A 12176-nucleotide genomic window follows, 5' to 3' on the forward strand; every position below is an offset into this window, starting at 1 on the left:
ACTTCCTTGTGATTTATTTCCAAAATGATTTTAAAGTTGAAAAATATATGTTAAATATGCTTTTACTATAAAGCTTGAAAACGACCAAAAATTGGATTATATTCCTATTCACTTCGTTGTATGAATTTATAAACCAACAGATTGTTTTCTAGAGGAGGTTGGAGTTAAGCACCTTCCTATTCACTTTGTTGTATGAATTTATAAACCAACAGATTGTTTTCTAGAGGAGGTTGGAGTTAAGCACTTTCCACAACAAAACAAGTTAGAGACGAAGAAGATTTGGCTGAAAATCAGATTCTGCACGCTTCACTGTAAGGTAGGAAATCTTGTTTCTCACCGTCTTGAATTAAATATCCAGCTCCCTCGATGTAGAAATCCTAACGGTCTAATTGTCTGGAAATGAAGGCTGGATTAGAAGTGCTGGATAAAGTAAAGTCCCAAAAATATAGTGTTAAGATACTCCTGCACCTCCTCGTCGCCAAGTGTAATAAAGATGAATCTTGATGGTACAAAATGTAGGTTCTTTAATAGGAGTATCTTAGCCACATACAGATCTGGTCAAGCCAACAGTCAGCTCCAACAGCTTCCTCGGAATCCCTTCTCTCTCACACTCTACTCTGATGTCAGATATGACATCAGTGCCACATCAGTGCCAGAGAGAGATGAGATCCCTCACATTCTAATGCTGCATTCTATCATTACACTCTACCACACTACACTGGTCATGAATTGGTGAAAGTTGGTTCTGGCGGTGGTCGAGTTTTTGGAGAGGGAGAGGAGGCGTTGTCTTTCATCAACATAGGATATAATTTTGAGTCTGTGGCATGTGACTATGTTGGTAAGCTGGAACATTTAAATGTTGAAATGGGTGGAGCTGAGTGATGAGCTTTGAGGAACTCCGCAGATGATTGGTTTGGGTTCATAGGTGAAGGGTGAAAGGTGGACTTGTGTTCTGTCGGTGAGGACGGAGGTGACCCATCTGAGGGTGGCTCCTTGGATCTCTATGTCATAAAGTTTGGTGATGAGCTAGTGGTGGGAGATAGTGTTGAAGGCTGCTAAAAGATCAAGGAGGATGGATTTCTCTCCTTTGTCAAGGAGGGCCCGGATGTCACCTGTGGCCGCGATCAGGGCTGTCTTGGTGTTATGGTTGCTGCGGAATCCGGATTCAAACATGTTGCTCATCTTGGAATTGTAGACAAAAGCCTTCCATAATGGTCTCCTTATTTACAAGACGTGGACAAGTGGGAAGTGGCACATTGCAGATGAAATGAATAGAAGGCAGATGACCTATTAGCACTGCTTGGAAATATGTAGTATCCTCTTAAGTAAAATTAAATTAGAAAAGAAGAGAAGCAAATAAATGAAAGGGGAACTATAAAAGAAGAAGATTTAAACACTAAAGGACTGGCCAACGAGCCCTGATACTGAAGCACACTAAGGGGGTTATTACAACTTTGGAGGAGGTGTTAATCCGTCCCAAATGCGACGGATATACCACCAGCCGTATTACGAGTTCCATAGGATATAATGGACTCGCAATACGGCTGGTGGTATATCCGTCACTTTACTGTCACTTTTGGGACAGATTAACACCTCCTCCAAAGTTGTAATAACCCCCTAAATGTCTTGTGGATATGCACATATAATAAAACAACTGGATAAAAAAGCCTGTGACTGTTACGGACTGAAACATTACTCTGTGTAGTTCGCTATAATGGATGGAACCGAGTGTAAATGCCCATCGGACAGACCAATGGCAGAACAGAGCTAACTCAAAGGCCCTATGTGTATCTATATGGGCCTATATTTATATATACAAATGTATTTATTATATTTTATTCATGATCTGGCAGGCAGCTAAAAAGAGATACTAGTAAGAATTATTACAGTGCAAATATTCTCCCCTAGGGTTTGTCAATGTTGGAAACCAACTCCAAAATCCATCCCTAAAAGATAATCTGTGACATTTCATATCACAAAATGCCTATCTGTAGTCTTTAATACAGAGAAATAACAATACACCCTTAAATGCCTATTGATTGACTTTAACATATGCTTTTCACAATCAATATGTCAGGCCTACTGTGTTTGTCATAACTTTTCATAATAAACAGATAAGACCATTGCATCAGAAATAGTTTTCCTAGAGAACCAATCGGGGCTCTGTCTAGCTGTTATCATTGGTTTCTCATCATAACTAACTGAGGCCTCATGTATTGAGCTGAAGCTTTCACAGAAGGCACCCATTGAGCATACAGTCATAAAATTGCATAGTATACAAAATTACAGTTGGCAAAGTAAAATACTCCCTTCTCTCCCCTAAGAGGGCCTAACAAGGATTCTGACTGCAAATCTTCTATACTCATGGTTTGTCAGAGGGCATAATCGGCACCAAAACTAGGCTTTAATACAGAGCAGTAGCAATCTGCCCTTAAATGTATATTGACTTTAACATAAGCTTTTCACAATCATTATTTCAGGCTTACTGCCTTTATCATAACTGTTTATTATAAACAATCAGGCCTATATCTTTGTCATTGGCTTGTCACTATAACCAATTCAAGCCTCCTGTATGGAGTGTAAACTTTCAACAGGGTAACTATCTGACATGCAGTCATAAAAGTGCAAATGTATGCATACAAAATTCATTCTAAAAAGCCTATTGTCTTTAACACAAGACTTTCCAATAAGTAGGCCAGGCCTACTGGCTTTGCCATAGCATTTCATAATGAACAGATCAAATCTATAAAATCTGTCATGACTTTTCCTGATGAACCGATGAAGCCTTTACACTTTACCACTGGCTTTACATCTTACCAAATACATGCCAATTCAAGTGCTGATAAACAGACAACCATCACACAAGCAGTAATAAAATGACAAATATGTAGAATAATATAGCTTGCAAAACAATATAAAAATCCTTCTCAACAGGGCCTAAAAAGAAAAGCAACACAGTAAAACCTTTTGGTTTTGCCAGAGTTGGTGGCCAGTGCCAAAACTCTTGCCCACCATGGTAGTCTGTGAGGTTACATGTAACAAAATGTTTGTCTATTGCCTTTAACGCAATGGAATAACAACCACTTGTTAAAGGCTTAGTGTGTTTAACATATGCTTTTCACAATGAATAATCAAGACATAATAAGCAGACTAGACCTATGGCATAAGGCATAACATGTTCCAGTGCACCAACCAGGCATATTGCTTGTCACCATAACCTGTTAAGGCCTACATTTTTAGTGTAGGCTTTTCCACAAGGAAACAACCATCAGACACACAGTCATAATATTAGCAATGTATACAGAATGATAGTTGGCTGAGCAAAATACTAGCCCTCCTAAGAGGGCCTAACAAGGGTTCTCACAGAGCAAACCTTCTAGATCCACAGTTTGTCACACAGGGTAACCAACACTGAAACCATTGCCTATCATAGTAATTTGTGAGAATCCATGTAACAAAATATCTATGTGTAGGCTTTTATATAAATTAGCAACTATCCACATTTAAATACTTATTTACTTTAAACTATGCTTTTCACAATAAATATGTATGGCCTAGTGCCTTTAATATAACTTTTCATACTGTGCAGTACAGACCTGTAGCCATGATCTTTGGTTTGACACCATAACCAACTCAGTCCTGGTGTATCAACTATGAACTTTGCCACAAGCAAAAATGTGTAATACAAGCAGTCTTTTTAGATGAAGCACACAAAATCAGTCCACTCAAATCATGTAGTCAGGGGAACCAATATGGTGGAGCCTAAGCCTCTCTCTAAGTAGGACTCTGAAAGCTCTTTTTGTTGATCACATAAGGTCGGGTGACAGTTGTACTATCTAGCCAGGCCTAAACATGCATGAAAATTAGGGTAGCTCTGGGCTCTCAAACACAAAACTGCACTCTGAAGTCCAAAGTTAATGACTGTCCTCCTTCCATCTGTGCTGCTGCTGGACATAAACAAACACTGTAATTTATCTAGTTATCTAAGACAATTTAATCAATCAATCAATAAATCAGGAATTTGTAAAGCGCTCTACTCACCCGTAAGGGTCTCAAGGTGCTGAGGGACAAGGGGGGGTATGGGTATGCTCGAACAGCCAGGTCTTGAGATGTTTCCTGAAGGTAAGGACGTCTTTGGTCTGGCACAGGTGGGTGGGAAGAGTATTCCACGTTTTGGTGGTGAGGTGCGAGAATGATCTACTGCCGGTTGTAGTTCTGCGGTCGCGTGGGACGGTTGCGAGGTCGGCGGAGCAGAGATGCCGGTCAGGGTGTAGAAGGAGAGTCGTCTGTTGAGGTATCCTGCTCCGGTGTTGTGCAGTGGTTTGTGAGTGAGGAGTTTGAAGGTGATTCCCCTGTTGACTGGGAACCAGTGCATGTTTCTCAGGTGGTCTGTGATGTGGCAGTGGCGGGGGATGACCAGGATGAGGAGTGCAGAGGCGTTCTGGATGCGTTGCAGCCTCTTCTGGAGTTTGGCCATGGTTCCTGCATAGAGGGCATTGCAGTAGTCCAGTTTGCTGCTTACGAGGGCTTGGGTGACTGTTCTTCTCGTTTCGGTGTGTATCCATTTGTGGATCTTTCAGAGCATCCGAAGGGTGTTGAAGCAGTAGGAGGAGATGGCGCTGACTTGCTGGGTCATGGATAATGAGGAGTCCAAGATGAATCCTAGGTTGCGTGCACGGTCGGTGGGATTCGGAGCAGCTCTGAGAGTGACAGGCCACCCGGAGTCATCCCATGCAGAGGGGGTGGAGCTGAAGATGAGGACTTCCGGCTTGTCGGAATTGAGTTTGAGGCGATGGCCTTCATTCCTTTGTGGAGGTTGGTATTGGCAGAGTCCTTGGTGAGGTAGAGGATCAGCTGGGTGTCGTCAGCGTATGAGATGATGTTGAGGTTGTGGGATTGGGCGATGTTAGCCAGCGGGCCATGTAGACATTGAAGAGGGTCGGGACTAACTGGGGTATGCCGCAGATGATTTTGGTGGCCTCCGAGCAGAATGGGGAGAGGCAGACTCTCTGGGTTCTGCAGGTGAGAATGCAGGTGACCCAGTCCAGGGCTCTGTCATGGATTCCTGCATTGCTGAGGTGTGAGCGTAGGATGTGTCGGCAGAGGGTGTTGAATGCGGCTTAGAGGTCCAGGAGGAAGAGGGCCGCGGTTTCACCATTGTCCAGTATGGTTCTGATGTCGCCGGTGGCGAGGAGGGCGTTGATCTTGGCGTGTTTCCAACTCTCTGGGAAGGTGGCAGACTCGAAGGAGCTGTTGATGATCTTCCGTAGTTGGGGTGCGATGACGGAGCTTGCTTTGTTGAGGATGTGGTGAGGGCAGGGGTCAGATGGAGAGCCTGAGTGGATGGTGTTCATGATTTTGATGGTATCGTTATCGTTGACGGGGGTCTAGGAAAGCAGGAGGTTGGTCGGAGGTGAATCTTTGGTGTTGATGGTTGCCGGGGGGGTCTGGGTGCCGAAGCTGTAGTGGATGTCTGCAATCTTGCGGTGGAAGTAGGAGGCTAGGGAGTCGCAGGGCTCTTGGGATGGCGGAACGTCGTTGGAGCTGGGGTTGGAGAGTTCCTTCATGACGTTGAAGAGCTCCTTGTGGATGTGTGCGTTGTTGTTGATTCAGTCTTTGAAGGTGGTTCTCTTGGCGGCTCGGACGAGTTGGAGGTGTCTGCGGATGACGTTTTTGAAGGCTGTGTGGTTGTCCAGAGCCTGATCTTGGCGCCACTTTCTTCGAGTCTTCGGAAGGTGTGTTTAGATTCGTGGAGGTCGGCAGAAAACCAGAAGGCCTTTCTGTTGGTGCATCTGTTGGAGGGATTCTTGATTGGGGTGAGGGTATTGGTACAGGTGTCGACCTATTGCCTGAAGTTGCGGGCAGCTGCATCAGTGTCGGTGGTGGCGATGGGTGGGTTCAGGGAGAAGGTCACAATAAGTTGGTCTTCGGTGACCTTGTTCCAACTGCGGTTGGGGATCCGTTGTGGGTGGTGGTGTGTTATGGGTTTCTTGAAGGAGAAGTGGATGCAGTGTGATCTCTCCAGTGGAGTTCGGTGGTGTGGCTGAAAGAAACATGATTGCTGGCAGAAAAATAGGGTTGAGTGTGTGTCCTGTGGAGTGGGTCGGTGTTGTGACGAGCTGTTTGAGGCTGTGGTTGGAGAGGTTGTCGAGCAGGGTGGTGGTGGTGTTGTCGTTGGTGTTCTCGAGGTGGAAGTTTGAGTCCCCGAGGAGTATGTAGTCAGTAGATTCAAGAGAGTGCGTGCTGATGACGTCGGGATGGAGTCGCTGAACTGCTGTCAGGGGACGGTGGGCCTGTAGACGAGGGTTCCTCAGAGGGTGGTGTTTGGGTCAGTGTGGATCTGGAAATGCAGGTGTTCGGCAGTGCTGAGGGTGTCTTTGGTGCTGGTTGTGATCCTGAGGGTGTTCTTGTGGATGATGACAATGCCTCCTCCTGGTTTGTAGGAGCGGTCCCTGTGGGTGATCTTGTAGCTGTCGGGATGGCTATGGCGATGTCAGGCGCTGAGGAAGTGTTCATCCAGGTCTCAGGAAGGTGACGTCTGGGAGGCTGAGTTGATTAGATTCCATAGCTCTACTGCATGCTTGTGGACGGAGCGGGTGTTGAGGAGGATACATCTGAAATGGTTGCGTCCTGCCTTGGTGGGTGGGTCCTTGGTGTGGAGGCTGGTGAAGGTGCAGTTCTGGCAGGAGAAGGGTCCGTGGGTAGTCTGCGGGGAGCCTTGAAGGCAGGCGGGAGAGCGACTAGTGTTGAGGTCGCAGAGGGTGGCGGTGTCGTAGTGAAGACGTGCGTGGAGGTGGTAGGGGGGACAAGAGCCAGAGGTTCTGGCACTGGGCATGGTCCAGACGCGGACGGGTGTAGACGGGCTTCGCTTTGGCACGCCTTGGGCACGCCAGCGGCACACCCTCTGCATGTGGCCGCCATTAAGTAGGGAGGTGGGGGAGGAGAGGACAGTTGGGAGGCGTAAGCGGGGGCTAAAAAAAGGCACGAAAAAGGGGGCGGGCTGCAAAAAAGGGGGCGGGCCGCGGGGGAGCAGGGGAGAGAGAGAGGGGGAGAGCAAAAGTGAGAGAGAAAGAACGGAGTGAGAGAAAAACGAGGAAGAGTGTAGCGCGAAGCAAAAGGAGCACAAAGGGACAGAAGTGAAGCAGAACAGAGAGCAAAGCAGAGAAAAGGAGGAGAGAGGCAGAAGGTAGCTTAGTAGGAAAGCAGAGCTCTCCGATTAGACACCAGGGATGAGGCGCCGCAGAAGCCTGGGGGTGGAGGAGGGCCTTGAACTCCTGACAGGGTTCAGGAGTTCAGAGGAACCAGGGAAAGAGCTCTACTTACAAGGTGGAGCCACGGGAGGCAGAGCAGTATTACAATGTCATGGGAGTCCTCAAAAGTACAACCTCAGGCAGCTGGATAAACAAAATCATCATAGCTGTGTGGAGGGTAAGCACTTTTTGTGGAAGCACACAACATCTGCTCAATCAAAACATGTACTCCTGTTTACCAACCAACCACAGCCGAAGCCATGGTAATGCTTCTTAAAGACCTTTTTAGGTTGATTCCATAATGTCCATATGGAATATCCATTTCATAATGTCTTGCGACATCTGCGCTGTCACCCAGACATAAAAAAAGGAACATTCTCTTCTTTAGCTATGTTCTTCGTGGCCCCAAAATGTCAGGTCAATCACACAATTTTCTTGAAAAAACGAGTAGACACCAGGCATACTTTCTGTAAAAAGAACACTCAAATACACTACAGATTTGTTTTGGCTCTGTAGCTGCTTGTCTGGGTTTTATTTCCCAGTGCAATGTCCATTCTTGTTTGTGGGTACCTTATTACCTGCTCGCCTTCATATCTTGTGGCTCTATAATTCATCCTGTTGCTCTTATTTCTGGAAACACCAACACCTCAGTCCTTTAACTTTGTTGATAGAAACTGTTGTGAGATGTGCTGCGAACTGACCCAAAAGTACATTGGGTTTGTTTTCATTCTACTGTCATTTAGCTCCTTATTTTTTACACTATTTGTCATTTTCTGTCGCTTTACTCAGTTACAACTGTGATTCCGTAGTGCACTGAAAAACATTATTTTTTTTTCTATTTTTGTCCTCAAGGTTTCCTGGGCGCCTCGTGCACAGTTTGCTCACTATTATTGGAACTGCTTAGTTGACTTTCAACTTCTCCATGAAGCGATCAACACTTCTTCCAAGATCTGCTTCCTACATTCCACCTTCATCACGCCTTCAGTCAACTGCCACCATATCACTCCTCTCCAGCGTGGACCAGATCACGCCTTCTCTGTACCTCAGCAATGCCAGCGTTGCCCGCCACCGCGGTCTTCTCTCTGCTAAGCGCATCACTTGTGTCATAAATGCTACTCTTGACGTGCAGCGCCCCAGCTGGCCTGGTGTGGACTATCTCCGTGTACCTGTTGCTGACCTTCCCCATGCTCAACTCTCCGATTACTTTGACCGAGTGGCGGACCGCATCCGGATGGTGGAGCGGCGTAATGGTCGTACATTAGTGCACTGCATGGCAGGGGTGAGCCGTTCAGCCACCCTATGTATGGCATACTTAATGAAATATGAAGGGGTCACCCTCAAGGAAGCCCACCATTGGGTGAGGTCCCGACGGCCAGCAATCTGCCCTAACATTGGCTTCTGGCGTCAGCTGATTGCATATGAACACCAGCTTTTCGGCAAAAACAGTGTGAAGCTGGCTGAGTCTGCAGTGGATGTTCTGCCAGTGACATTTGGAAAATATAATAGAATGTAAACCTTAGATGCAGTACATAGTAGAGAAAAGAAGGACAAAGACAATGATTGACACTCACACATGCTGACACCCAACACTGTTCACAGACTTCTAGAGCAGTGGTATTTAGACTTTTTAATGCCGGGCCCCCCATAAAAAAACAAATCATCAGGACCCCCTCCCTTCTAGTTTTTCACAATTTAAAAAAAAAAATGCAATCAAATACATGATGCAAAACATACTATTCTGCTCAGGCAGACCTTACTAACGTGTAAAAGTATCCACAGTGTGATTATTAGAAGTGTGGGTTTTGAAGTGTATTTAGAGTCCCTTCCCTTTTGACACACAGGGCCTGATTACAACTTTGGAGGAGGTGTTAATCCGTCCCAAAAGTGACGGTAAAGTGACGGATATACCACCAGCCATATTACGAGTCCATTATATCCTATGGAACTCGTAATACGGCTGGTGGTATATCCGTCACATTTGGGACGGATTAACACCTCCTCCAAAGTTGTAATCAGGCCCATACTCCCATCTTGGATATAAATGATATAACATGTCAGTGATGGCCCATTACAGAGTGGTTTACTGCTGCTCATTTTATTTAGCTTCAAACAAAGCCCTGTTAGCATAAATGCTTCTTTTGGCCAGAGCCTGGCGCCCCCCCGGGATCATATGAGGCCCCCCCCAGTTTGAAGACCCCTGTTCTAGACGGAAATAGTCACATTGCTCGACCAGAGCAGATAAAGCATCTTCAAGGGCTCTATTGAAGCAGAACTCCCTGCACATTAACAAGGATGAGAAAAGTTCACTATTGACACTTGGAGAAAAGGTTGTAAAGAATGTAACCACCTCATGCCGCACAAGTGATGTGTGTAGTTGCATTGCATTTTCTCAAGGCTTGGGGTAGTAATACATGATTACAGATTAGATGTCACTCCTTTTTGTGGTTTATTAGGGTTGAAGCAGGATTAGGAATGTCTTTGTAACTGAGGATGTGCTTCAGAATTAGTCCACGGAGATTTAGTCTGGTTTTGTCTTCAGTTAAGTACGGAATTTGTTTAGGAGCGAGTTGGGTGACTGACTTCCTTTTACATTTAATCCATTCTAATTTTGATCTGTGTTTGTTTTGATATCACTAATTGTGTATTATGTGTGCTTGGGAACAATAAAGCAAGGGCAAAATTCTTCTCAGCTAGTAACTAGTCCCACACCACCAAGGTCATTCCCATATAGTCCAGTTTTGTTTTGTGTTTTTTTTTTTTTTTTAGCATAACACAAGACAGTGACAAAAAATGCTGCTACTCTTTTAAACACCACTGGTCTCTAATCATACTTCTGTTGTCTCTATTGTTCTTTGCAGAAAAAAAAGAGAAAGGGCCTGATTACAACCTTGGCGGAGGAGATTACTCTGTCACAAATGTGACTGATATCCCGCCCACCATATTACAAGTTCCATTATATCCTATGGAACTTGTAAAATGGCGAGTGGGATATCCGTCACGTTTGTGAACAAGTATCCCATCCTCCAAAGTTGTAACCAGGCCCTATGAGTAAAATAGACATTGTACTAACCATAAATAGACCTATAGGAAAAAGGATCTGATACGCTCATGATTTTTTTATGCTGTGGGCAAAGCAACATCTCTGAAGATGAAATCCTATGTGTCTGCCTAGGTTTGAAGTACACTAACACACACCCCAGTTATCCCCAATTCCTTACTTTCTGAGTCCTCACTCATTTGCTTTCTTTTGATTGCACGACCAGCCTCAGTGCCATTTCCTACTGAGGGGTCATCTGCAAACATGTTAGGAAAAGTATCGTGATTCACCAGCAATATTTTATCCAAACCACAACTAGGCTGCATGGACTGTTGTGTAAACTCAGATTCCCCATCTGCATTCAGTCCTGATTTCTGCATCTGCCTACAGGTACCCACTAATAATAAAAGAAAGTGAGTTTGTATATTTCAAACCCAGCTATCCAACAAAACTAGAGGGAAAAGTGGTCTATGCTCATGGCTTGTGTTCTCATCACCTCTTTCTGTGGCTTTGTGTGCTTCCTTCTGCTCACTCATTGCTACATTGAGGTTTGGATCCAGCCGGTTTAAGAGCCACACCGAAGCCATGCTACAGCGGCCACATCAATGTTGACGGCTCTTCTGTACTGATGCATCTCTGAAGTGCCAGTTTAGTCATGGAGGAGCACAGACATGGACATGCAGAGTGAAACAACGCGTGAAAGGACACTGATGTGAAGTGGAGGCACCAAGTGTGAAGGCGAAAAGACACTGAGAGGTTGCTAGGTTGGGAAGGACGATGACAGCCAAGATAAGGATATGAAAAACATGCATGATGGGGGAGACCGTGAACAAGACATGGAAGAACAAGTGGGAGGGAGCCACAAGGATGCATGAAGCAGGTGGAGAAGCACGCTGGGCATGAGTGGAGGATGAGCATATGGTGGGAGAGACATAGGCTGGTGCAGGGAGGCATACAAACAGTAGAAAAGGGACATGATGGTGGGGAACTGTGCTGCCGCAGCAACCTACATTGGAAGGAGGGTGGGGTCCGGTAGAATGGGACACACATCAGGGAGTGGGAACGGATAGAAGTGCAAGAAAAGGTGTGGATATCCCCATGAGAAACCCATTTCTTTTCCACATTTCCTGAGGGGCGGGAAAAGGGGCATCCAAACCTGTGGGCCATGAGAAATCTGCATCATCATGTATGAAGACATCGTGCATAGTGTCTCAAATTTACTATAGATATAGATAGCAGGTGTTGGTAAACAGATAATTATTGGAGAATACTCGATTTTTGCTTGATTAACTTGATCAAAGTTTTCTTTTTTTAGGCACCATTTCTGCACAATAAACATGGCATTTTACCTATTTGGGACTCATGGTGATTTAGTTGACATTCTTTACAACTGTGAAGTGGTGTTCTTCTGTAGGCCTTCCTGACAACTTAAAAGCAGTGGGAGTCATTAGCAGTGTAGATATGGAAATGAGGGTATTTAACTGTCTGTGGGATTTGTTGTACTTGAAAGGTTCTGTGGTTAAAAAGGTTAAAGCTGTTGCTGAAGAGAACAGTCCTAAGTGTATCTAGGAGCTTTCAGGTTAGCTCTAATTTGGGCCCAGTTCCTAAACCCTTTGGCGCTCACAAGTTCAGTTTGATTAAATCTAGTGGTAGGTTCAGCAATCAATGTACCTCTTGAATATTATAAGACTCTTTATATTGATCCGTATGAGAATGTATTGATCAGATTGCAATGTGCTCCAGAATACTGCAGGTTGGCCATCTTGGTCTTCGTAAAAGAATCCATATCTCTTTGTTCTTGCACTGACTGCCAAGCTCTGACCACGGTACCGTAAAGCGCCTCTAACATAGGTATGTCTTCACAGTCTTGCAGCTCTTTGCCTGTGTTC

At 45.2% G+C, this 12176-nt stretch overlaps 1 protein-coding gene across 1 annotated transcript in view; it reads left to right on the plus strand.

The window, feature by feature from the left end:
• Nucleotides 1-9935, plus strand: part of LOC138296735 (dual specificity protein phosphatase 14-like) — a 31932-nt gene extending 21997 nt beyond the window's left edge. Inside the window, exons 2-3 of the mRNA XM_069236145.1 lie at nucleotides 213-316; nucleotides 8103-9935. Of these exons, the coding sequence (XP_069092246.1) occupies nucleotides 8173-8763 (591 nt within the window). The 5' untranslated portion in view covers nucleotides 213-316; nucleotides 8103-8172 and the 3' untranslated portion in view covers nucleotides 8764-9935. The remainder of the gene's footprint in view (nucleotides 1-212; nucleotides 317-8102) is intronic.
• Nucleotides 9936-12176: the final 2241 nt, after the last annotated feature.

The sequence above is a fragment of the Pleurodeles waltl genome, chromosome 5 (assembly GCF_031143425.1).
Source record: "Pleurodeles waltl isolate 20211129_DDA chromosome 5, aPleWal1.hap1.20221129, whole genome shotgun sequence".
Taxonomy (NCBI): domain Eukaryota; kingdom Metazoa; phylum Chordata; class Amphibia; order Caudata; family Salamandridae; genus Pleurodeles; species Pleurodeles waltl.